The sequence below is a fragment of the Cyanistes caeruleus genome, chromosome 15, assembly GCF_971803275.1.
Source record: "Cyanistes caeruleus chromosome 15, bCyaCae1.hap1.1, whole genome shotgun sequence".
Lineage (NCBI taxonomy): Eukaryota > Metazoa > Chordata > Aves > Passeriformes > Paridae > Cyanistes > Cyanistes caeruleus.
In genome coordinates this window covers 6,950,902-6,974,707 of record NC_141715.1, presented here as the reverse complement: position 1 = coordinate 6,974,707, position 23,806 = coordinate 6,950,902, and the positions used below count along the sequence as shown (strand labels likewise).

Sequence of the window (23,806 nt, the reverse complement as noted above, 5' to 3'; positions counted from 1 at the left end):
AGCGCCGTTGACGGGGGCAGAGCCCGCAGCTCCGGGCTCAGCCTCGCACCGGCTGGCGCGGCGCGACCCTCGGGTCCGCATCGGCACCGGCCTGGACATGGGCTGGTCTCTGTAAAAAGTAAATCTACAGAGTCATAAAGAAAAAGGGGGAGAGAGGGGAGAAAATAATACGGGAAAAAAGGAAAAAGAAAGGGGAGGAAAAAGAGGGCGAAAGGGGGAAAAGAAAGGCGAGGAGAAAGGGGAAAGAAAAGAAAGGAAAAAATCAGGGAAAAATAAAGGGAAAAAAAGAAAAAGGAGAAAAGAGAAAAAATACAATATAAAGAAAATTTTAAAAATAAAGAAAAAATGAAAGAAAAAAGGAAGGAAAGAAAAGTCAGAGTGCAGTCACACCAAGTCCACTTGTTGGAAAATATACTAAGTTTAAAAATTTTTATATAACTTTAGTCAGGGGTTTCATTTGCCCTTGCCCGGAGGAAAGGCATTTTAAGTTGCTTTTCAAAGGATTGTTTCAGCACTCACTCGTGATGAACTTAACATCTCAACAGACTGGAGTAGCACAGAAGATACACTAAAGATAACAACCATTAACGACCATCAGCAGCAAACATCACCCCTGGCGTGTTCACCAACACCTGGTCCAGAAAAGACCCTAAAACAACCGAGGAATGAGGATCGCATTACCATGGGAGGGGAAGAAATCTGTAACCAAAAGAAACCAAGTACTAAAACCAGTTTATCTTGGGACCAATGAACATTGAACCAACGGATTTCTATGGGTTTTGACTATATAAGTATCTGAAAAATCCAGTAAGGCGCCATGTGTCATGAAATGATTTTCTCTGCACACCTGGGTATGTGTGGATGAAATTATTTCTGCTGAACATCCTGGCCAGAATAAAGTAATGCCTTGATTCACTAAAAATGTTGGAGAGATTTTGTTTTTCCCAGTTTTGGTGACACACTCTTTTTCTCATAACTGGCATAAGAACCAGCTCCAAGAGCTCAAGAGAAATAAATGACAGCCAAATAGCCTATAGGATTCTGATTCATTTATTGAATACATGACAGGTAAGACAGACTGTGTAAAATCACATGTATTATTTGTACTTTAAAAAAATTACAATAAATTACTGAATAATTAGTAAAAGCAATTTTACTAATGGCTGCTCTCCAGTGATACAGAACAGAGGAGGCAGAGAAATAAGAAGTATGTACCAGCTGTGAATACAGACCAAAAATGTCACAAAGATGAATTAACACTGAGTAGCACACCAAGTAGTGTTAAATGGGAACATCCACATGTGTCCTTCCTACCTTTAGATCCCAAATGCCAACCAAAAGCTGGATCAAACCTTGCCTTCAGTGCGGGGTCTGCTCTGCCTGAGCAGCAGTGTCTCTTGCCTTGCCCCTGCAAGGCCACTGCTTTTGTGCTGAGATGAGTTTATCTGTAGTAACAGCATTACTTCTCCTCCCTTGGAAAACACACCCTGCTACCAGAAGGGCAACTCGTAGTTTCCTCTGGTTTTAACTGATTTAAAAGAGCACTCAGTCTCCCAGTTATTTTGTCTCTAACTGGAATGAGCTCTGGTATTGAGGTTTCCCATAAGGGGCTGATGGCAGAGCTACACTGCTCTGAATTCTTCCCCTTTAGGTACAAATGCCCTTGGCTGTGCAGTAGTTTCTAAAAGCACATCCATTTTTAAACTCTCAAGAAAGGACTTTGAGCAGCAGTGGGTGGGACAGTGCTCTTGCACAAATTCCTGCCCCAAGCATTTGTGAGGGCTGACTGATCAGAGTATTCTCAGGGGTCCTCCTAAAAACTGGACCCATCACTAGCTAGTGAACAGAATGGAGTGACAGGGAATCAGCATTTATCAGTGAATGTACCAACAGGGAAAGTCCAGCAGACCAGTGTGCCACTGCCCTGGAATGCTGAAGCTGATTCACTGACTTCTATTTTAGGAACTTACTCCCTCATTATAACCATCATGGGCCCACTGATTGACTCAGTATCACTTCTGCACTGAAGTCAAGGAGCTTGTGGCTTCCCAGACAAATTAAAACCTATGGCTTTCAAAGAAATAGAAAAGCAAATGCTAGAAAACCACATCTGCCTAAAAATTCCTGAATTCTGGAGGAGACAGTAAGTGATCGTACACTATGAAAATGCCAAATCACATGGGAAAGACACCTGCAGGTCTGAGCAATGTCTTGTGTTTAGATCTTAGGGTGCTGGGAGCACTGGGGCACATTTGCTTTATAGCTGCTGAGTCACAGAACAGCTTACAGGAACGTACAAGATTATTTATAGGTCAGAGTCCTATAGCACTTGATTACACTGCATTAGCTCTCGGACTGGCAGCCAGAGGTGAGCATGGTTTCAAGCCAGGCTGCATCTGCTGTGCAAGTTACCCAGGAACCTACAGCAAACAAGGGCAGGCAAGGAGCAGTTACTGTCTGAAATAAAACTTCATTGAAATAAAAGATAGCAAAAGGCAGACATGCATAATTTATGGTGGTAATTCTATATGTCAGGGGCTATTAGGTTCTAATGGCTCTCAAGAATGTAAATCTAATTCTCTCAGCCAGAGTAGCCAAAGGAACATCTACACAAGCAGTCACTGTCAGGAGCCCCTTATCAACTGGATTCTATTGTAATTGTGTAGTTACTGGTCTCTGAATAAACAAAAAAACCCCAAACAGAAAATACCAAACCATCCTGCCATCTGCCACACTATCTTTCTGTTTTATCTCCCAAAGACAACTCCTGCTTTCTTGAGTTCACCCTGACACAGAGGAAAGTTCATAGTCACTGGATGAACTGAACTGCCTCTCTACCTTCTTCTGATCCTTGATCTTTTGGAGAATGTTGACTTTTTTCTCAAAGTAGTTTACCAGGGCTGTTTCTGTCAGCATGGAGGCCAGGATCTGCTCAAAGGAGATGGACCAGTCAGTGTCAATGGTGCTGCCATACCTGGCAGCTGCACTGCTGCCCTCACAGCCGACCAGCACCGTGTCATCTGCGATGTCTTCACACTGCAGGGAGCCCGTGCTGACCATGGAGTAGGAAGACATGGACATATCATCTTTGGTTTCATCATCTGATAGCAGCTGTAAAGGAGAGCCTTGTCCTTCCCCTGACCCATCTCCTAGAGTTTGGTTTTCCTGCTGTGTTTTTCCAGGCTGAGCATCAACGCTGGTTTTGTCCTCATGGTCAGCTTGGGGTTGCTGCTCCACTGCTGAATTCTGACTCTGTTCAGATGTTGGTGACTCTTCTTCACTCACAGGATCTTGAGTATTGTTTGCTTTGCAGTCCTCAGACTTCCTCGTGGGCCTGTTGGAGAATTTTTTTCCAACTTCCCCAATCCGCAGAAGCAGACTGGCCACAGTGGCAATGGCGTGGTACAGCTCCTGCTCCACGGGGTCCTCACTGAACATGTTGTAAAGGGTCTTGCATAACTCTATGAACTGTTCCTTTAAAAAAGATGAAATAATCATTTATCAGGCTGAAAAAAGTTGTCAGTGGCAGATGAAGCAACAGGCACCACCTCAAATGACTCATTGCTTATTGCCTCCCCACCAAGTGGCAACTTACTGAACTGATTCAGAACAGTCTGACATAGACAAACTCCCCCATCTCTGTTGTGGCTAAATTGAGACACAGCTGGCAATTTAACAGTGGTGGGTTTTCTGCTGGCAGATGAACAGAGTAGTCACATATTCACTAATGCTAAGAAAAACCTGAAGTTTTACCTCTATTCTGCTACTCTTCTGTGGTCAGCTTCTAAGCATTTCTGAACTAGTTTAAGTAGCACCCACTAAGGAAATTAAGAGACAGAAAAGATCACACCAGTCATCTGACTCTCTCTTCTGTAAACACATTCTTCACTCTCTACCAAGCAGCTGTAACTTGAAGCAATGCAAAACCAAAAAAGCTGAACAAGTTTCTGTAACTGACAGCATATTTGAAACATCCTGCTCTGGAGGGAAAACACAGAGTGCAGTTCTTACAGGAAAAACTGGTCTGTGAGGCAGAGCGAATCCATTATGTTTGACTGGTTGATACAAAGCAGTTTGTCCATATCCACTGCAGAATTCAACAGAAATGTGTGGAATTAGAGGTTCTAAAGCTCACCAGACCAGAACAGCAAGAAAAGCTAAGGGCAAGGACTGAACATACTGGCACAATGGCTGCACATATTGCCGAATTCCACTAAGCTGCCAATGATCCAACTGGAAACCTCTGTACTCCCTTCTTACCTGGCTCATTTTGGGGAGATCCTTAATTGTTTCTTTCTTGTTCTCTTTTTCCTTGGCCCACATTCTTAGGTAATATCTGTAGTCCTGTGGACTGGTACCTTTCTCTTCTGCAAGGCAAGAACAAGCCACTAGTCAGGTGGTTTATGGTTTCATACACTTAAAAAGTGAATGCTGAGCCAACAAAAATCAGGCTTGAAGAAGGTGTTATTGACAGCCCAGGAAAGCATCTACCAGGAAGGCTGCATTGTTTTCACCAGGTTTATCTGATGCAGCTCAGTAGAGCAAAAAATTTAACAACGCTGCATCAGCTTGACCTCTCACAGATGAACTCTGTGAGCTGACAACTCACCCAACATGATTTACAAAAGCTGTGATCTTGGTATGTAAAAGAGTTGGAGCAGTAAGGTGTAAGGAATACTTATTTCCCAGCTCACCTCCTGCTTTATCTTGGTCCACAAGGGACACTTTGCAAGGTCTCCTTGATCAGCATGAGACAATGAACAGGTCATAATATGAGAGAGACAAGATTACAATGTGGTCTATTGATGATGAAATTACCTTTTTCTGGACCATTCTCATTTCTCTTTCCTTTATCTTCTTGGGTTTCTAAAGAATCATGGAATTATAAAATAATTTATAGCTGATTTTCAGTAATACAATATACAAAGAACTTAAGACAACTATATATAAAAATTTAAATTATACAAGAGTACATTTAATAGAAGTTATATCTCACACTCCCATATCATGATTAGAGGAGTGAAAAGAACTGGATGGAAGCATGAGGCTGATGGGATGAGCTGGATAAAGACCCACACTCAAAAAGTGGGTTGAAGAGCTGAGGTAGAGGGGAGAGGTCTTAAAAGAAAGCATGAAAATACAGGTATGAAAGAGAAAAGCAATGTGATGGCTTAAAGACAAGGATGCTCAGTTGCCCAAAGCAAGATAATGAATAGAAAATAGCCAAATCACTACTGAGCACTTATGTGACTACTGCCTACTTCTCATTATTCACTGCCTGAACTGACATTTTGGGAGCAATTTGCAGTCTAACTTCATGAACTTCACTTCTGGTTCTCTATATTGTCACTAGAACAAAGAAGTCTTGGTTCAACTCAGACTGTTAAATCAGCCACCTAGCACCAAAATGCACAATTACCTCTTGTACTTACTCAGATTTTTTTGGGGCATTGTTGTGTTTTGGTAAATGTTTAGCATGATTAACATACTTTGACCTCCTATCTGACAATCTCTAATGTTGAATTTTAAGAAATGCAGTAAACTAGTCTACCAACAGTTTGGCAATTCAGTGGCATGTATTCTTATTCCTTTAAACTGGGAGACTGTGGAGTAGGCACAGGGATCACCTACCCAGGCCAGCAAGCCTAGCACTCCCCCCACTCTGCTCTGAGCATCTTTTTGACCACCCTTTTCTAGGATGAGATGAATTCCACTGAAAGAAGCTGGACAAAACCTATTTTGACCATGGTTGAAACTCAATAGGCAGAATATACTGAAAGACATTTAATTACTTATAGCACTTTATTAATAGTGAGAGTGTCATGAGCAAGGAGCAGCAGCAGTAATTCCAGAGTATTTACATCAGCACACTGGGCTGGCAGGTGGTTCCAGCACCACAGCCATGCTCAATGCATGCACATAATCCATGGACTGACCTTGAGACTCACAGTGCAGGCAGATATCCAGCTCTGAGACAAAAGGAGATACTTGAGCGGCAGAAAAAGGGGTTGAGGGGACAATATCCCAGATAAAACAGAAGTAAAGGCCAGACATAGACAGACACAGAGAAGGAAACAAAAACAAGAAGAGAGACAATGAGACTTGCATGAAAAACCTAATTCATGGTGGGACACAGGCTGGTGAAAGCACACTGCTCCTCCTCAGCAGTCTGTGCCCATGCTTCAGAGCATGCTGTATCCTGCATGGAATGGGCACCGAGGAGTTTTAGCTCCAAACTTCTTCCCCATCATGCAACAAAGACAGTGAACTCAAGCACACTGGCAATCCTAACACACTGCCAGCATGAGACTATGCCTTGAACAAAATCACTGTTCAGAGCACATGGATTTATGCTGCAACTCCTGCCTGACTGAGAGGTAAAGGCAGCAGTGTTGCATTACCTTCTGTTGTCACATCCTCTGTGAAATAACTTGTGGCCTCCAAAGCAGATTCTGTCTCCTCTGGATTCAGAGCTGTATTCACAGAGAAGCAAATGTTAAAATCTCTAACTGAACAGCAGTTATGACCCACTTCATTAGCAAAACTCCTGAGGCACCCCATGTCAACTGATGTCAGAGCAGCCTGTGTTCAATAGCAGCAGTACACAGAAGCAGTCACTCACCAGGAGGCAGGTGAAGTTTGTAGAGTACTTTGAGTTTTTCAGTGAGGTCACCATGGTACATCCCACCTGGCAAGAAAAAAAAAAGGTTAAGAAAAATAGCAGTTTAATAATAAAGAATCACCCTCTGCCCAGAGGTTCAAACCAGAATGAATTCCCATACAATGACTGCTTAAAATCCTGTGCAGAATCAATAATGAAATCCACACCAGAAATGCAAATTTTGTCCAGCTTGAGGCATCCTGCCACCCTCCTCCCTCATGACAGCGACACCATTATCTCCTTTTAGTTCTTCTTGGAAAAGGACAGACACATTTTTTGCAGCATTCCATTTTCTCCAAAAGCACCACTTACTCATTCCTGTCACAAACTCCTTGAAGTTGATGAGAGAATCCCTGTTCTCATCCAGGAGGCGGAAGAGCCGGCCTGCCAGCACAGGGGTGTGTGCCCCACAGGCCCAGGGGGTGAGGCTGATGAACAGCTCCTTGAACTGCTCCATGTCTATGCGGTACTGCTCCAGGTAGGGCAAGCTCTGGTCCCTGCGGGCAGCGGCTGCACGGTTGTTCCCCCAGTAACAGCTCATCAGGTACTTGGCCTTTGGAGGGAAAGGATTAACAGGGCAGATTATGCTACTCCACAGGAGTGGAGACTGTCACAGCTCAAGAATAGCACTGAGGAAGCAAAGAGACATTTCAGGAAACACATTATCTGCCTTGTGATTCCTACTGTTACCTCACTACAAAATAATATAAAATGAAGGAAGAGATACGGATTTCAGGAAAAGCACAAGGAATTATTTAAAGTGAAAAATACAAAACATGATTTCAGGTTTTAACAAAATGTCAGTCAGGCATTAATGAAAAGAGAACACACATGTTTTAGAACTAAGCCTCTCTTTCTGAGTCTGCAATAAAGCACAACCAACTTTGGTAGATGCAGTTGGGTAATACCATTCTTTTAAAAATATATATGCTGACAAACAGAGGCAAAGCCTTTAAGTAATCTTGTCACGATTACAGATGAGGTCAATGGAAAACTTGAGAGTAAAAACTGAGGTGCAGTCAACCCCAGCTCCCCATTCTCAGGGCTATGTTACATTCTCTTCCATTGACTCTACAGTTTCTTTCTGAGTATCATTCAAATGCTGTGAATGCAGTTTGGCCACCTTTGGGAGAAAAAAATTAAAAATAATGAATCAGATAGTAACAGGGCCAGTCCTACTGGCACCATGTGTAACAGAATGCCACATCAGTTTCTGATAGGTCACATTAAGAATTAAAGCAAAGTCATTGATTCCCTTTCAACTTACTTTGCTATTTGTACTGTGTGTGACAACATTTCTTCCTCGCTCTCAAGGAAGGCTTCTTACCTTGAACACTACATACAGCTCTTCTAGCTCTTCCATAGAGAAACCAATGTCACCAGACACAGCTCGGACCTGCAGTTACAGATAAAACAGAGTGAACAATTTATTTCAAAACTAGAAAAATCCAATACAACTCACTGGAAAATCTGTGTAACACAGAAGAGAGGAAAACAAGTGCAAGGAGATATCACACAGAATGGAAGAAAAACATCACCATTCTAACACCCCTGGAAACCAATCAGGAAGGCAGTTTGCAGTTAAGCAGAAACTGCTGACATTTTAAGTAGTTTACTGTGCTTATTTCCTGTTTGTGCAGACCTGGCTGAGCAGATTGTGTAACTCCTCCCTCTTGTTTTTATCTTCAAATGTTTGACTTGGATGCATTAAAGAACAACAGTGAAATAAACACCCTGAGGAGATTCTCCACATAGGACATGGGAGATAATGGCAATAAATATGGACACTCCCCTCCAGCCATGAACCCTTCAGTAAAATTCCCTAGTGCACTCTCTAACTGGCAGTAAAAATAATTATCTGCTATCCATCTTTTCTCAAAGATTCCAGGCAAGCAGTAAAACAGACAGCACTAGGCATAGGAGAGTATGTCAAAGCCTACAGGTGTTTTTTATCTCCCTCCATACCAAACATCTCATTCAATCATTCTTTCAGTCACTTAAAACTTGGTCTGCTACAGCACAAAGTTTCTCAGTGCTCACAGCAAAACACCTTCCATGACTTGTGCCATTTGGTAGCTCATTCAATCTGGGAGTCACATACCACACTCTTCTTGGCTGTATCCTCCAGAGACTGGATCACTTTCAGCCTTTGTTTGAAACGCATTTGTTCAATGTCATCTGCCTTCAGATTGCCAAATTTCTACAAGAAAGGAAGCAGATCAGGTCAACATCATCTCCTGAAGAGAGAACAATCCATCTTCAATTACACATTATTTAACAAGTGTACTATCCCCTTAGAGATGACCTAAACCCACTAGAAGTCTTTTACCAGCAGTGAGATGAGAAAAAATTCTATTCCCTATTCACTCCTGTCCTGCAAGAGAAGCAATTCAGAGTTCATGAGAAATCCAACATCAGAGGTCTCTACAGAAAAAGGATCTGTCAGGACTGACAGAAATACAGGTCCTGTACTGTCTGTACTGTGGCAGAGATAAGAGAACAGACAGGCTGCCATTCCTTCCAGCCCTGTAATTTTTTCCTCTAGGACCCACATGAGATTCAGCCAGAAACACCACAGTCAAGAAGCTTTTCTATGGACTAGGTCAGACAAGTAATATGAATTCAGTGACACTCTTTTATAAAAAAGAAAAAAGAACAAACAGAGATGGCAGATTTGAAGAAGCAAACAAAACACCCAGGAAAATGACAGCTGCCTGATTGTAAACAACCAGAAGGGGATGGAGTGAAAAACAAGATAAAGAGAGAAATTAATCCACTCTTAGCAGAAAAGAACTGCCAAACATCAGTTCTTTCGCCTGTGTTCTTTCCATCATTCAGAATCAAACTTCTCATGACTTTGTTCTCAGTATGAATTGTGAGAAACACCTATATAAGTGCAGAAATATTTTAACTGTATTGGCACCATTCTGGGGTCTCTTTCCTATTACTATAATGTGGTTTGCAGAACAGGGTTCCTATGCACGAGAACTGGGATTCTTCAACGTTTCTGCGGAGTACTTCACAATTTTTACCCAGAATTTCCCTCCTTAATTCCTTAACATTGACAATCCTCAAATAGAAGTAATAGTGGAGACTAATTTGACAAAGCAGGAAGAAATCTCTATTCTGTAACTTCTTCCTTATTTGCAGTCATCATTTTAGTCCCTCTGGTGTTGGGCAGACTCTTTGTAATCCGCAACAGCCAACAGTGTCAGCTTCTACTCATACCAAGCAGGTGGAACAATGGCTTCAGCCTGCACTCTTAAGCATCTCAATCTATGAACATTGCTCAGATTTTGGCGGTACGAAGCATAAAATGGGAGAGAAAAAAATATCTTGAGCAAAATCCAAGCCAGAACTTTACCTCATATGAAGTTTTGATGAGTTCAAAAATGTCAATTTCAAGTGGGGGGTCATCTCCACTGGTCAACAGGGCATGCAAGTGGGGAATAGGGGGAGAGACACTCTGTCTGTTAACTACGTTGTCCAAATATCTGTGGACAAAAACGAGAACAGATGCAAGATACAGGATTAGTGTCCAGGAAAATAAACAAATCCTATATACATTACTTCCAACTTTTTTGTATCACTAATCTAAACCAGAAGGAGACTGTAATTTTTCCCATCTGATCTGCAATGCTACCATCAATGTACCTGGAGTAAAGTTGATATTCATCCTATTTTGGGGCTATTTACCCTTTTAAAAGTGGGCTTCTAGTCATATGCTGAAGATCTTCCTGCACACAGAAGAGATTCCCATTTCAAACAAGAAAATCTTACATTTACTAGACTTGAGAGATATTTGCTTGATAATGTTTTATGTTTCTAGAATGTGATTCCTGCCAGAATCTGTTCTAAATAGTAATGCAGAATTAATATGCAAATTTCAAATAAATAACCTTTAAGAATTCAAATTCAAATTGAGATGCAGGAATTTATTATGCTGCAAAACAGCTCCAGAAGTATGGGATTCCTTCATAATTGATCCAACAATTAATTTCAGCTATTGCAGAAAGCAGTAACAAACCTCTCTGGAGCACAGGTTTCATCCTATAGTGTTATCTGTAACCTGCTATTAGGTAGAAAGAGATGGTGACTAAAAGGCCACCGTTACTATTCTGTTAGAAAGAAGAACAATTATGGTACCTGCCCAAAATAGTCATGGCTTCACCTTCATCACAGCACTGTAGTAACTTCTCCATGTTGGCATCAAGGATGGCCAATGACACCTGCAGAATGAACTTGATTCCCTCGTAGAAAAAACAGTCGACAATGACTACAGCACTCTCAAATGGCATTACACTCAGGAATAGAGTGAGAAACCAGGAAAGGGATATGGTGGAGATCACTCCCAGGTCCTGCATCTTTTCTGACAGCTGTGGAAGATACTCTCGTGTAAGTTCTTCAAAGATGCCTTGGTCCACCAATGCACCTGAAACAGACAAACAAAACAATGGTAAAAATCAAAATGGTGATGTCATGTACCAAGCTAAGCAATCATTAAACAAAACAGTATGAATTCACTAAATTTCATATAGGCCTCTGAGCATCATAACTAAAATTAAGACATTATTTATTTCTGTTCTCAATAAAACCAACGTATTTAGATGGAGACTATTCCTACATTGCAGAGCATGCAGACACAGAACCTCTGGTTCATCTGTGCATTTGCCCTGAATGGAGGGGTGGAGGATTACTGATATTATGGTATTTACATCAAACTACACTCTTTTATACAAACCAACATTAAAAGCTCATGAAATGGTGCTTTCACTAACCTTTCCTGGCAGGCTGTTCCAAAGATTTAACACATCATTCAGATGGGGAAAACTAAAACTCAGTAATGTTCTTCTAGATATTCCTCCTTACTGCTAATGATCCCTCCTGATACCAATTTTTGGTGACTTCAACTTCCTTGTTACTACAAGGCAGTACTACCTTGGAGGCCTCAAGTGTCTCTTCCTATGTCTCCATCACACCCCTGCCACTTTAAAAGGAACAGAGTTGCACTTCATTGTCTTTTAAACGCATCACATTTAATTAATTCTGAACAAAAAGGTGTTCCTGGGAGATGCTGGTGCAACCACAGCTGAAAATCCAGGCTTTAGCAGGAATCTGACAAGGACTCACCCACTACTCTTGTGTTGTAGTAATCTGGCAACATCCGCTCGCACAAAGCCACCAGGAGCCAAAAAGCCTCTTCTTCATTGCAGTACAGCAGCAGCACTGAGGTGACAATGTTCATGGCCTAGGAGCCAGCAGCAAACACACAGAAACAGGGGAAGAACATGGAAGTCTTCATGAAAACTCTGCTATTACAGACCAACTAAACTTAAAAGCATGAATACAGCCAACTGTCACTAAGAGTCACATCTGTTTCCAGCTTCTACTAGTATCTGAGTCAATAGATGACCTTAACTCAATTTTTCTTCCTGTTTTCAGTTCCTCTGTTCATGAGGCAGCAAATAATTTGATGACCTTTTGTCATGTGTTTTCAGTAAACAACATGAAGAAGAATAATTTTCAAAGTCTTCATAAAAATCCTTGTAAGAATTTGGCCATAACAGAACAACATAATGAGAACCTGTAACATCATAGCAATACACAAAATGAACCTGAATTTCCACCAAGTTGTTTCACAAACCAGCAAATGGCTTCATTTTCAATAGACTGTCCACGTGCATCATCACTTACTTAATTGCTCCTTTTAATAAAAACAGATGTTTTTGCTGAACTATGGAAAGCTCTGTCAGGAAAACTATTAAACACTCTGACATTACATCTAACAGCACTGTGAAAAGTCTATTTAAATACTATGTTCAAAGGATATTTAAGAGATGATGCAGCATAACTTCTTTCCTACTTTGTCACTACTACATATACAGCATGAAGGAAAAGCTTGAAACTGAACAAAAAACTACAGAAAAAGTCCAAGTCAATCATGGTCACTGTGTAGGACTAACAAGTCTAAGACTTTGTTCCTACCTGACAGTACCCAATTGTTGGATTTCTGAATGCATAAGCTGTTAAGACTCTACGGAGGGCAGCAATTCCCAACTCGTTTTGGAAGGCAGGATGCTCTGGCATAGAGCGGTGCAGATCTCTCTCAATTTCCTCAGTAGCGAGATTGTACCTCCCCATTGACTTTTCCACAAGATTTGCGTAGTAACCAGGATGAGTCACCATCTCATTCCAAGCCCCTGAAATGACAAACAAGCATTGCTTTACCTCTGGTGCTTTGAAACATACATTTTATTCCCAGTTTCAGAGATGCCAAGAAGCATTGCATGAACTCATGAACTACAAATAGATGTGAAAATATAGCAACAAACTCATTGTTAAATCATGTTAGAGTTTAGGTTCCAACACTGAAACACAGACAAAGGAGGCCAAACAGCTACTAGGATAATAAAGCCACCACAAAGTATCATTCAGATGGAATGAATCTGTCATTAATTTCTTCTGAAATGAGCTAAGATTCACACCTTTTCCTTTGAGATGTGCAGAAAGCTTACTCCTGCTGTCAAAATATGCAGCACAACATCCTACCTGAGAAAAGGAGCCACAGCTCTCCACGGAGATTCTCTGGGATTCCTTTCTGTACCAACTCCCTTGTCTTGGCAGTGCGGTACATACACATCCCTCGCCCATATTCAAAGAAATGAATGTTCCAAGATTCTTCCTTCATCTTCTCCTTTGCCTTCATAAAAAAAAAAAAATATGGCTATTTTAGAAGATTATTGCATTTTTATGTTTGTAGGACATGTGATTTCTGGATATACTCAGGCCTGCACTTCACAGGAAAAATACATTGTGACATTTCAAACCTCTCTTCTTTCTGCTGAAGAAAAGAGTGTATATACTAATCTACCCTGTTCTAAATGACTTATGACCTTGCTTAAAGTCAAGTCTTCACAACTACACCTTGCAAATCTCCACATAAATGCAAGCAGAACCACGGATCACGATGATTAACTAGCAACCAGAGATACAAGTTCCCTGCTTTCTTGCTCTGAAGAAAAGTTGTTCTTCACAGCTATGAATTCACATCCCAGAACACTGGTAACATTCATTTCTCAGCCTCTGATCAAGTATCTCAGGTATGTCAGTGCATACAGTGTAAGCTGACAGTCAAGATACCAAATGCAGTGCTACCTTTGTGACACAGTGATACGGAGCAGGGATAAAACATGTTTCCATCCTAGAGCAGGCCAGGAAATCACAACCTACTGCAAACTATTTAAAGTTAGTTGTTTTATATAAACATATTATTTACCCCTTTGGGTCCAGAGAGCTCCTCAGAATTCCTCCTGAAGAGTTTGAGCAGTCCCTGTGAGGCTGTTGGCACTTGCCCAGCACAGAAGCTGACGGGTCGATGGCTGAGAGCAGACGTGGGGCTGACAGCCAGGGGGCTGCTGGAAGGCAGCTCTGGAACCTCCTGGACAAGAGAATAGAAAATGTCTGAGCTCATGTTCTCTCCTCTGGTCATGGCCTGAGACAGCACTGGCAAACACACTGTAAGGAGCATTGCTCTGAGAAGTTGATAAAGTTCCTGTCAGCTATTTCCTTAGTACCTCGCTGCTGGGATCAGCCATGTTCCACTTCCATTCCCTGTCGATGCCACACGGCTTCTTGGATGGTGTTCTCTGCAGGAAGTCAGAGATCCTCTGTACCAAGAAATCCCGGTCTTTCAGATTGGCAAAGAAGAAGGTCATTTTACTTTTAGTACTGATGGACAGAGGGCTGGGCAAGACACTGGAACTATCTGCTTTCTCAACTATTGTCACCTAGAACACAAAGACAAAGGACATTTGGATCTGGCATGTTTTCCTTTATCCATAAAGCACAGCACAAAAGACAGAAGGACACGAAAGAGAAGAGAGGTCTGTAGTCTTAAGATATAGCTGAGAAATTCCCACCTCCCTGAGAGGAATGATGAGATGACAGGCCTCCTCTGCCCTGCTGGCAAAACAGATGTAGTTGTTGGAAACAAACATCTGGCCAGGAATATGCATCTTGTTGAATGGTGTCCACAAGGTACAATCTGTATGTCCATCCAGGCATTCATCCTTGGGCAGCCGGAAAGTGGCACGGTAGCACTCATTTTTGGCTCGAGCATCCAGGTCTCTGGGGAAAAGTAAGGGTAGTATCCTGAAGCTTTCTTACTCACTTGAAAAACCCACTCAAACACTAATGTCAAATGTTCATTCCAATCACAACCTTCAGACTGTGCTGTGTATTCTTAGTATTCCTTTCTCTAACTGAGATGCCACCCCTCCTCTGACTCCTCTTTCAGCCTTCAGACATGCCTCCCTGACAAGGTATGTCCTGCAATACAAGATAAAATATGCAAGTGCATCTACAAAACTGAAATGTTACATCAGATCCTGAAACTGCAGAGAACAGTCCCCAGTGGGAGGACTTATTACAATAAAAATCTGTTTCCTTTTATAAATCTTTAACTTCAGACAAAGGAGTTGGTGTAATTTTTTTCCTTCACTTTTTTTTTACATATGAATTTCAGCAGTTTCTAGTTGAAAATTCCTTCTGAGAGTGCCTAGCCATGCATGAGAAAGACATGAGGGTGTGTGTGAATTCAGTTCCAAACTGGGATGGGGAGAACAAGCAGAAGGTTAATGACTGAAGTAAGTGATGCAGCCCCTAGAGTGAGAAAACCCCAGCAGCACCTGGGAGCTACAAAATAATACAGATTTATTTTTATAATTACCTATTACCTGTCTTCTTTTCTCACTGCTGGGAACATAATACCTTTTTAATGCAGAGATGTTCTTAAGAGGCCTTCTGGGCTTTGGAAGAGACTTGTCCTGGAGGAAGCTTTCATTATCCAGCAGCTGCCGCATTGCAATGTTGGCCAACTGCTCCATCAGCTTGAACGTCTCATTGATGTTGAGAAACATGGAAAAATAGAGTTCACTGTCCCTCGTGCTTACTTTAATGCACTCAGGGAACAGCAGGGTAGCATTTTTTTCTAGCTGGGTTACATCCACCCACTGGATCACCAGTGTAACTGAGGAAAAGAATTTAAAAAATACTATTATTGCAATGGAGGCAAAACAATAACCAAAGAGAAACGAAGGTCAAGCAGCCTGCAAGCTCTCAGTGGAGCAGCATTTTTCCCCCCCTCTTACACATGGGCAGATCTTTTCTTCACACTTTTACTGGGTTCTCCAAAAATAATTGGAAATAACCTTTTGGATTAACTAGACCAGAAATAATGCAGTTCCAAAAGGATGATCTCCCATCCAATAAATGCTTTCAACTACAATTACTGAAGTTTTCATTCTTTCTTTCCAGCAAATTAGCTTTGGATTCAGGAGTTCAGGCTTTGCAAATACTGGGTCCTGGCAGGTGTTCCATATAGAACTCACCAAGGTAAAAATACTGCTTGGCTCTCTAACCCAGTCTAACTTGTAAAAAGTAATCCAGTTTCAGTAAAACAGATGTACAACCTGAGAAACGTTTTAAAAAATTACTCAGGCATTCAGTCTAAACAGCACTGAAGTGCCTATGAGAGCAAGAACTGATTTAGGTGCTGAGCCACTCATAGCTCAATGATTCCTAAAAGGAAAAAGAACTGTCAGCTTGAAAATGAGATCACACAAAAGATAGCTGCACCAAAAAGATAATGGGAAATGGTAGAAACACAACTTGTAGGCTCATAACTCACCCTCTTTGCCCAGCAGGAAGGAGTAGAAACAGAGGTGGTTGACAGTGAGGTACAGCCAGCCCTGCCTGGGGACACGTCCCTTCCAATAGCTGCAGGAATAATAATTGACCAATTTCTCCACCTCGGGCATCCCAAACTGCTTCCGCATCTTCAGTTCAGCCTCTTTGAATTTACCTGGATCCTCTTCACTCTGGGGCTGCTCATTCTTGTTCTCCTCAGCAATAATGCCCTGAAAGGACATGGGAGGAGAGAGTTAAAACAGAAGTGAAGGTGCCTGCTGACAGAAACAATGTACAAAGCACAGGGTCACAGCAGCAATCTGGAAGGCACAAAGGAACAGGAAATAGCACTTATCCTTGTTCCCTATTATTGTCAGAAACAGCAGAGACATGCAAAAAGGGCAGTCAGATACGGTGGGAATCTGGGACCTGGGATCCACTCCTGAACGTATGCCACAAGCACTCATGTTTAATGTTTGACTGAGTTCCTCATGGTTGGCCTGGGAACACTTGGAACACCATGCAGAAGAACTGAGTCAGTACAGTCTCTTCTCACTTGTACACATGCTTCTTCAACTGGAAGAAGATCATCTACCAGGAAGGGCAGAACTCTGCAGTCTGTCAGATCTTGACTGGCCAGAAGGAAAAACAAATGACCACGATCTCTCTCATGACAGATACACAAGGAAAATACTTTAAAGAATCTGACAGGAGAGCTGAAAAAGATCCAACTTCCTGCAGTTCAATGGAGAACCTGTATTTGTAAGTTTCTGCTCTAGAGGATTTGTGGGCTGGGAATCTGAAGTGTGTTAACTGCAAAACCAGCAGACAGCTGACTCCAAAGTCAGTGGAAGTTGGGTGCAGCTCCTTTACAACCCAGGTGCCTTTCAGACCACTGGCAGGGCAAGTATATTGCCTGCAAACTGGAATTCTGTCTCCCCCATCTGTTGCTAGATGAACTCTTGTTAAACCATTCTCCCTGCATCAAAGGCATAATGGGCAACGATTTTAAAGAGGTATTAATTTGGATTAGTGGGAACATCCTAAGCAGGCTGTTTCTTGAGATTTACTGCTCTTAACCCTTCCCCTTCAAATGTATTTGTTCAGTATTTGCTCTGACTGTGACCTGACATTGACAATGCTGTTTGTGTTCCATGACACTTCCATACCTATGTATGATTGAACAGGATAAAAAATTATTACAACTACCTCCCCGTCCTTTCTCAGAATCTGGAAGTTCTTCATGGAAGGAATGATATATGTCACTTACATGTATCTTGCCCTTGACAAAAGTGGTGATATCTTCTTCATTGTCAAAGATGGACAGAGTCTGCAGTAAGTTATTCTCCAGCCATTCCCAATGCTTTGTGATCTCTTTACGAGATGATCCTAATTGAAGGGGAGAAAGATGATGCCAAGAGCAAAGAAAAAAATTAGAACAGTGTATTTTTTTCCTCCAAGTTCACGGCAGGAAACTAATAATTACTGAACAGTGATTAGGATAAATCAGACACAGCAAGTGTGTACATGTCAAGGATATTTTATGTACACCAATGTTATGTTTCTAATAAAATGTCTCCATTGTCACCAAGGATACTCAGCACAAAACCAAGAGATCATCTTGTTTGCCAATGCACACCAAACACAGCCTTTTTTCCAGACAAAAAGCATTCCTATGTTCCTGTAAAGAAACACTCTTTTGATTACTGGCATTCTAGAACAAAAATAATAAACTACCAGACGAACCTCAAAACTGGAACAAATTTCAGAACACGAATTTTTTAACACCTACACAGAGGTTCCATTTCTCAAAAGCAATGGTGGGCAGGGAGCATACAAATCAAAAAGCAACCAAAATATTTATATCAAAAAGTTCTCTGCTTTCTTAAATAAAAACTTTTCAGCAAACTTTCTATCCAACAGTTACTTGTCTTTAACCATACAGTCTACAACAAAAGAAAACAATTTAAAGAACTTTTCTTTAAAAAGTTGCCTTAATTTCCATTCATTATTTCAAATATTTGTCTTTTCTTCCTCTCTGTTGATAGCTATCACTATATTGTAGACAGAAAAAAAAGCAGAAGAGAAAAAAATTGCAAGTTTTTATAACAAGGTGAAAAACATTGTTAAATGCAGGTGAAAAGAAATCTTTTAAAATGCAAGTCAAAGACATTTTTAAATGTCTCTTTGCCATATTCCAGTAAATTTACCTTCTAGTTTCATACTTAAGCAGTGGGATATCCAAAAACGTTAACAGCATGTCTGCCACTACTCAGTTTCTCTAATAGTACATTTTACCACTCTGTGTAGTTAATGATGGAAAAGAAGAAAAACAAATGACACAAACAGTTCCCTGGGAGGCAGCTTCAGCCATGAAATCCTCTTCACATTTGTAGTTGGACACCAAACCATAAAAACCCAATGCCAGCTAATCTGAGAATAAAACTAGAAGCAAATGAGCTATCCTTTCTGGAAGGACTGCAGGGATATGAATTTGGGTTTATGTGTATGGCCCAATGTGCTCAACAACAAAAGTTTGCTCTGTTGCCTCTGGGTATAAATTTACTTGACATCTACCACGGCATCTGACAATGTTTCTAAAGCATAAATGATTTTGAGTAATACAAAATGGTTTATTTTAAGGGCACAGAACTAAATTATAGGACGCTTTGACTGTGAAAAAACCCCCACAGGTTCAGTAACAACAGCAGTGGAATAAAGTGTGTGTCCTGCTTTGTTTCATGAGCTGCATCTCTTACTAAGTGACAGCAGCCCAATTGCTAAAATAAGCCTGGCCTCGCTAACTGACATCTTTGTAAGAATAACATTAGAATGACATACATGAAGGAGTCAAAGTTTGTGATTCCTATTAGGAGGAAATAAGAAAGAAGAAAAGAAGAACAAAGAATTAAAACAAAGTAATGAGAACAAAGTGCTGAAGAGCTGAAGCTGCATGCGTGACCAGATTGCTGCCCACTAGTATTTACACACAGTGAACTGTAAATAAAATGTTTACATCTTTCAACTAGAGAGCAGTATACATTTTGTAACTTTTTAGGAATGCCAGTACTCTTACTTTGACAGCAGAATGAGAACTAGATATGACAAAAAAAATACTTTGGATGAAGACAACATATTTACTCTAGTACAATAATTTATCAAACTCCACTTGGGTGTTACCCTGCCCATCTTACTTCTACACGCTGCATTGCTTGAAAGTAACTGAGATACAGAGGGTATCAACTAAAACACTCCTGAAATTGAACAAAAATAACTTACTGAGTTTCAAGATACCATAAAATTATAGATCTGCACTAAATATTCTCCTTTTTTCTATGCAGTTCCTGATCTGCCATTTTGTTTTCTGTCTTTCTTGATTCTCTGCCTCCACCCTCCTTAAAGGGGAACCTGTGTTTCTCTGAAACACAGCAACATCTAAGCATCTCCTCTGCAGAATTTGAGTAGCTCTGCAAGGGAGAATATTGTGTTGGTTGCCTGGGGAGAGGGTGGGAAGAAGAAAAACAAGACATCAGCCTCTGTGGGCCTAGCAAATGATTCCTTCGTGATCAGATTTTATGTCTCCATTACAAAGTGAGAAGTGAAGGTTCTTATTGTAAACAAAGTTGGTCTAACAAGTATGTCTGGAGATATTTCCTCTTTAGAAAGCATTAGCACCTAAAGCTTTAATCAAAGTTGACAAACAGGCATCAGATGGTTGCATTATGATATCCTAAAATAGTAGTTACATTTCTCAAGTAAAAGAGGCCAAGGATCCTTGAGGTTAAAAAAAAATACTATTCTAGTCCATTTTACAGATCTATATACACATCTATTCCAGGCCAGAAATAATAGAAAAAACATAAACTGGACCAAGAGATTTCCCAAAGTACCTCTGGTACCTTGAACAATGTTACAAGTTCCCATCTTGTGCCATACTCCTGGTAAGCAGCAGCACAATATCCATCATCCCACCAAAATCAGCATATGTTGTTCTCTGCACTATCTCACTACAACCTTGCAAATACAAGTACATCTTGGAGAAAGAAAATTTCTAACATCTTCAGAAAACAGAAGCTTTTGCAGACTTTCCAGTTCCTCAATTACAGTTTAAACAACACTGAGTTCTGTAATTTCTGGAATCTTCCACTACACCACCAGAAGCTCTTGGAAGTGTTCTGAGCACTCACAGGATACTCCTATGTGGGATAACTGGTCATATGAACCAAAAAGACAAGAGAATAACTCAAATCCAAGAGTTACATACCACAGGCCACTGCCCAGTACACTTGAGAGTCCTGAGTCTGGTGCAGAATCCGGTATGGGGCAACTCTGGCACTGGAATCCAAAACCACGTCTAGTGTTCCCACAAGGAGACCTAGGCAGCAAAGAGACAAAAATTACAGCAGTGTAATACCAAAACAAAGAACTGGGTTAAGCAAAATCACTGCAGAGAACGCTGATGTTCACAGTCTGTGAGCAGTTGTGATGGAAGAGCTGCTGCACTTGGTTGAGAAAATGGAGATGCACATGCAGTCACTGCAGGTAAATTACCTAAAAACCAACTGCAGCCTGTCCCATTGGTAATGGACAAAGTTTATATGACAATTAAATGCCTACTAAGCCTCATTATAGTCCCTCACATTCACAGTAGAGTTTTCTAATGAAAGTGAAATGTGTCTTCCTCTGTGGGGTTTCTGCTTCTAATAGTGATTTTTAAGCCTACCAAGCTAAAAGACACAAGAGTTTCAAACACTATATTTTTCAGAATCACCAATGTCAAAAGTAGATAATTTGTCCAAATGGAATCAAGCAGATCTAGAAACACTGGTGCTCACAGGTTTGAAAGATGCTTCCAGAAATACTCTGATTAAACAAAGATGTCAGCAACTCAAAATTTGTTAATACAGAAGTGAAAATATTTTTATATGATGTTAAATAAGAAAGGAGACACAGAGTAAATATTGATGGACCAGACTTTGTAAAGCAAATCAATTTACTTCAATGAAGTCTTTATTTCAATTAGGTAAAGCAGACATCTAAGACGATTATTTGCTTTGTTATTCTAGACAATGCATTATGAGCATCTTTAATGCAAATTAACTTTGCAACACACTCATGATTAAAAGTTCCCTAGTATTAGAACTTGGAGAGGGAACATGGTTGCTCTGACTTTGTGAGAGGTCTGATTTCAATTGCCAGCTCTCATGGTTTGGCTAAGCCTGTGCAAACAGTACTCATCCATATCTCATTCCTTATCAGGAAACATGCCACTTCCTCTCCCTTATCTCTCTTGGCTATCTATGTAGCAATTAACATAATAACAAATGAAGAAATTAAGAATGTACCACTGATTGTCCTTGCAGTGAAACATCACCCACAGCAAGCCCATGTGACAAACCTAAACCAAACACGTATGTAGCCAGCACAGCAGGACCTGTTTGGGCTCTGGGCTTCTTGCATAGTTTTATTAAAAGTTAATTTTGAATCTTTCCTATGACAATACTGAACATGTCAAATATTGACACACAGACCGGTAATGAGATGTTCAGCAACTTGACAGCAACTCAAACAGCTTTCCAGCTCAGCTGAACATCCCACTCTAACTCCGAGATGTCACTGCAGCTGCACAGCTCCTTAAGGACACGTGGCTTTTAACCTGCAGGAGCTCTGAAGAACACTCACTGAGCCACACTAGCTGGGAAAGGAAGCACAGCTCAAAGCTTCAAGCCATCAGGGACACATCAGTTTAAATGTTCCCAGAATAGCACCAGGCACCAGGTTTTTTTGGAAAAAAATGGAAAATTGTAGAATACAAGTACAGGCCTATGTGCAAAACAGCACAAGGTAAGTGACATCAAACAGAGCAGTTCAAAATAATTCTGATCACTGTTAAAAGATGAAATATGCTAACGATGTTTAACAGCTGCACCATTTCTGTAATTAGTTTGTCTAAAGGGGCTAATATATGACAGTCGATATGTGTAATTGACAAAAGTAAAATTCACATCTTTGTAATTCACATTTAATAACTGAAAGCATTCTGCACATAAATGGGGTTTTTAAAAGTGAGGGGATTTGTTGTTGTTAACATCGTGCTTTGATGACAGTCATGTTATTTTAGCCGTTTATGTCACAAACACGGCTGTCCCCCGCACACAGGGGTATTTTCCAGTGGGCTGCACCCACACAGCTTCACCCCCGGCCCATGTACAGCACAACTTCTACTGCTGCTAATTATAAACCACGTCTTACTGTCATCCTCTGCATCTTGGAAAAGCACACACACACAAAATACGCAAATAAACCACCTTAATAATTCAAAGCAACGCGAGCAGGGCTGAGAAGCCATTTTTGACAAGAAAAGAAGAGGGTGCCGGCACCCCGTCAGCTCTGTGTCCTCCCCGGCAGCAGCTGCCCGGGCCTGACCGCTGGCAGCGCCGGCCGGGGGCGGACACGGGCCCCGGGCGGGCCCCGCGCCCGAGGGGCTCCGGGCTCACACACAGCGAGGAGACGGGCGGAACGCGCCTCTCTCCCCCCGCCGGGCCCTCCCAGCCCCCGCCCCGCGCTCACGGACCCCGGGCCGAGCCGGAGCCTCCCCGCGGCCCCGCCGCGCCTCACCCGTGAGGCCGCCCCCTTTGCCGTGTCCCCGCCGGCGCTGGAGCAGGAAGAAGGGGTTGGCGCGCTCGGTGACCCACAGCGCGCCGGCCAGCAGCACCTCCTCGGGGCCCAGCCACATCGCGGCGGGGCTGCGGAGCGGAGCGGCCCGCGGGGCTGGGCCGGCCCGGCCGGGGCGGGAGCGGCGCGGGGGGAGCGGCCGGGCCGGGTCACGGGGCCCACGCTGCGCCCGCCGCCACCGCGCCCTCTGGCGGCCCGGCCCCCTCCGTGCCGCCGCAGCGCTGAGGTCGCGGGTTCGAGCCCCCTGTCCGGACGGCGCCCGGTGCCTCCTCCCTGGACTGCCCGCGGTGGGCAGTCGGGAGTCACCGCCGCGCTCTGCGTGGCACCTCTGCCTCCCAATGGCACCCTGTGCCATTGAAAAGACCTGAGCTGAACGGCCTGAAGTTGTGTCGGGAAGGGGGTGACGGTTTTGGTTGGATATTAGAGAAATATCCACCCCAGAGGCTGGTCGAGCACTGGAAGAGGTGGAACACGTCCAGCACTCATGCCCAGGCTTCTGGGAAGACGGAAATTAATTTTCCCCTTTTGCTGCAAAGAACATGCTCTCTCAGCATCTCAGCTTGGTGAGCTCAGGGTGGGGGTCTTGGCATCCCCCTCCTGGTAACTGCTTCATTCTGGTCCTCTCTTTGCAGCTCTGGAGCCCACTCAAAGCTGCTGGCCCAGTGCAAGGATGCTCTTTGCAGCACACAGGACAGTGGGAGATGCAGGTCCCTCTCATCCTTGGCTGCAGAGCAGCTTCCCAATAATTTAGTGAACCACTATTGTTTCAATAACCATTAGAGG

General features: G+C 42.2%; 1 protein-coding gene across 3 annotated transcripts; it reads right to left on the bottom strand.

Annotated features, from left to right (window-relative positions):
* Window positions 1-1,034: 1,034 nt before the first annotated feature.
* On the bottom strand, window positions 1,035-23,185 carry TBC1D9B (TBC1 domain family member 9B). 3 transcript variants are annotated; one of them, XM_086852147.1, is made up of 22 exons: window positions 22,967-23,185; window positions 20,613-20,723; window positions 17,619-17,737; window positions 16,350-16,578; window positions 15,431-15,689; window positions 14,581-14,788; window positions 14,236-14,448; window positions 13,938-14,099; window positions 13,211-13,361; window positions 12,647-12,861; window positions 11,792-11,909; window positions 10,808-11,093; window positions 10,026-10,155; window positions 8,763-8,861; window positions 7,989-8,057; window positions 6,974-7,214; window positions 6,623-6,688; window positions 6,402-6,473; window positions 5,937-5,987; window positions 4,819-4,866; window positions 4,261-4,367; window positions 1,035-3,474 (listed from the first exon to the last, which is right to left on the bottom strand). In XM_086852147.1, exons 1-22 carry the CDS (start codon window positions 23,082-23,084, stop codon window positions 2,782-2,784), a joined length of 3,765 nt encoding a protein of 1,254 aa, XP_086708273.1. In that variant the 5' UTR covers window positions 23,085-23,185; the 3' UTR covers window positions 1,035-2,781. The 3 variants fall into 3 exon arrangements, with proteins under 3 accessions (XP_086708273.1, XP_086708274.1, XP_086708275.1); XM_086852148.1 differs by having other exon boundaries at window positions 5,937-5,969; XM_086852149.1 differs by lacking the exon at window positions 5,937-5,987.
* Window positions 23,186-23,806: the final 621 nt, after the last annotated feature.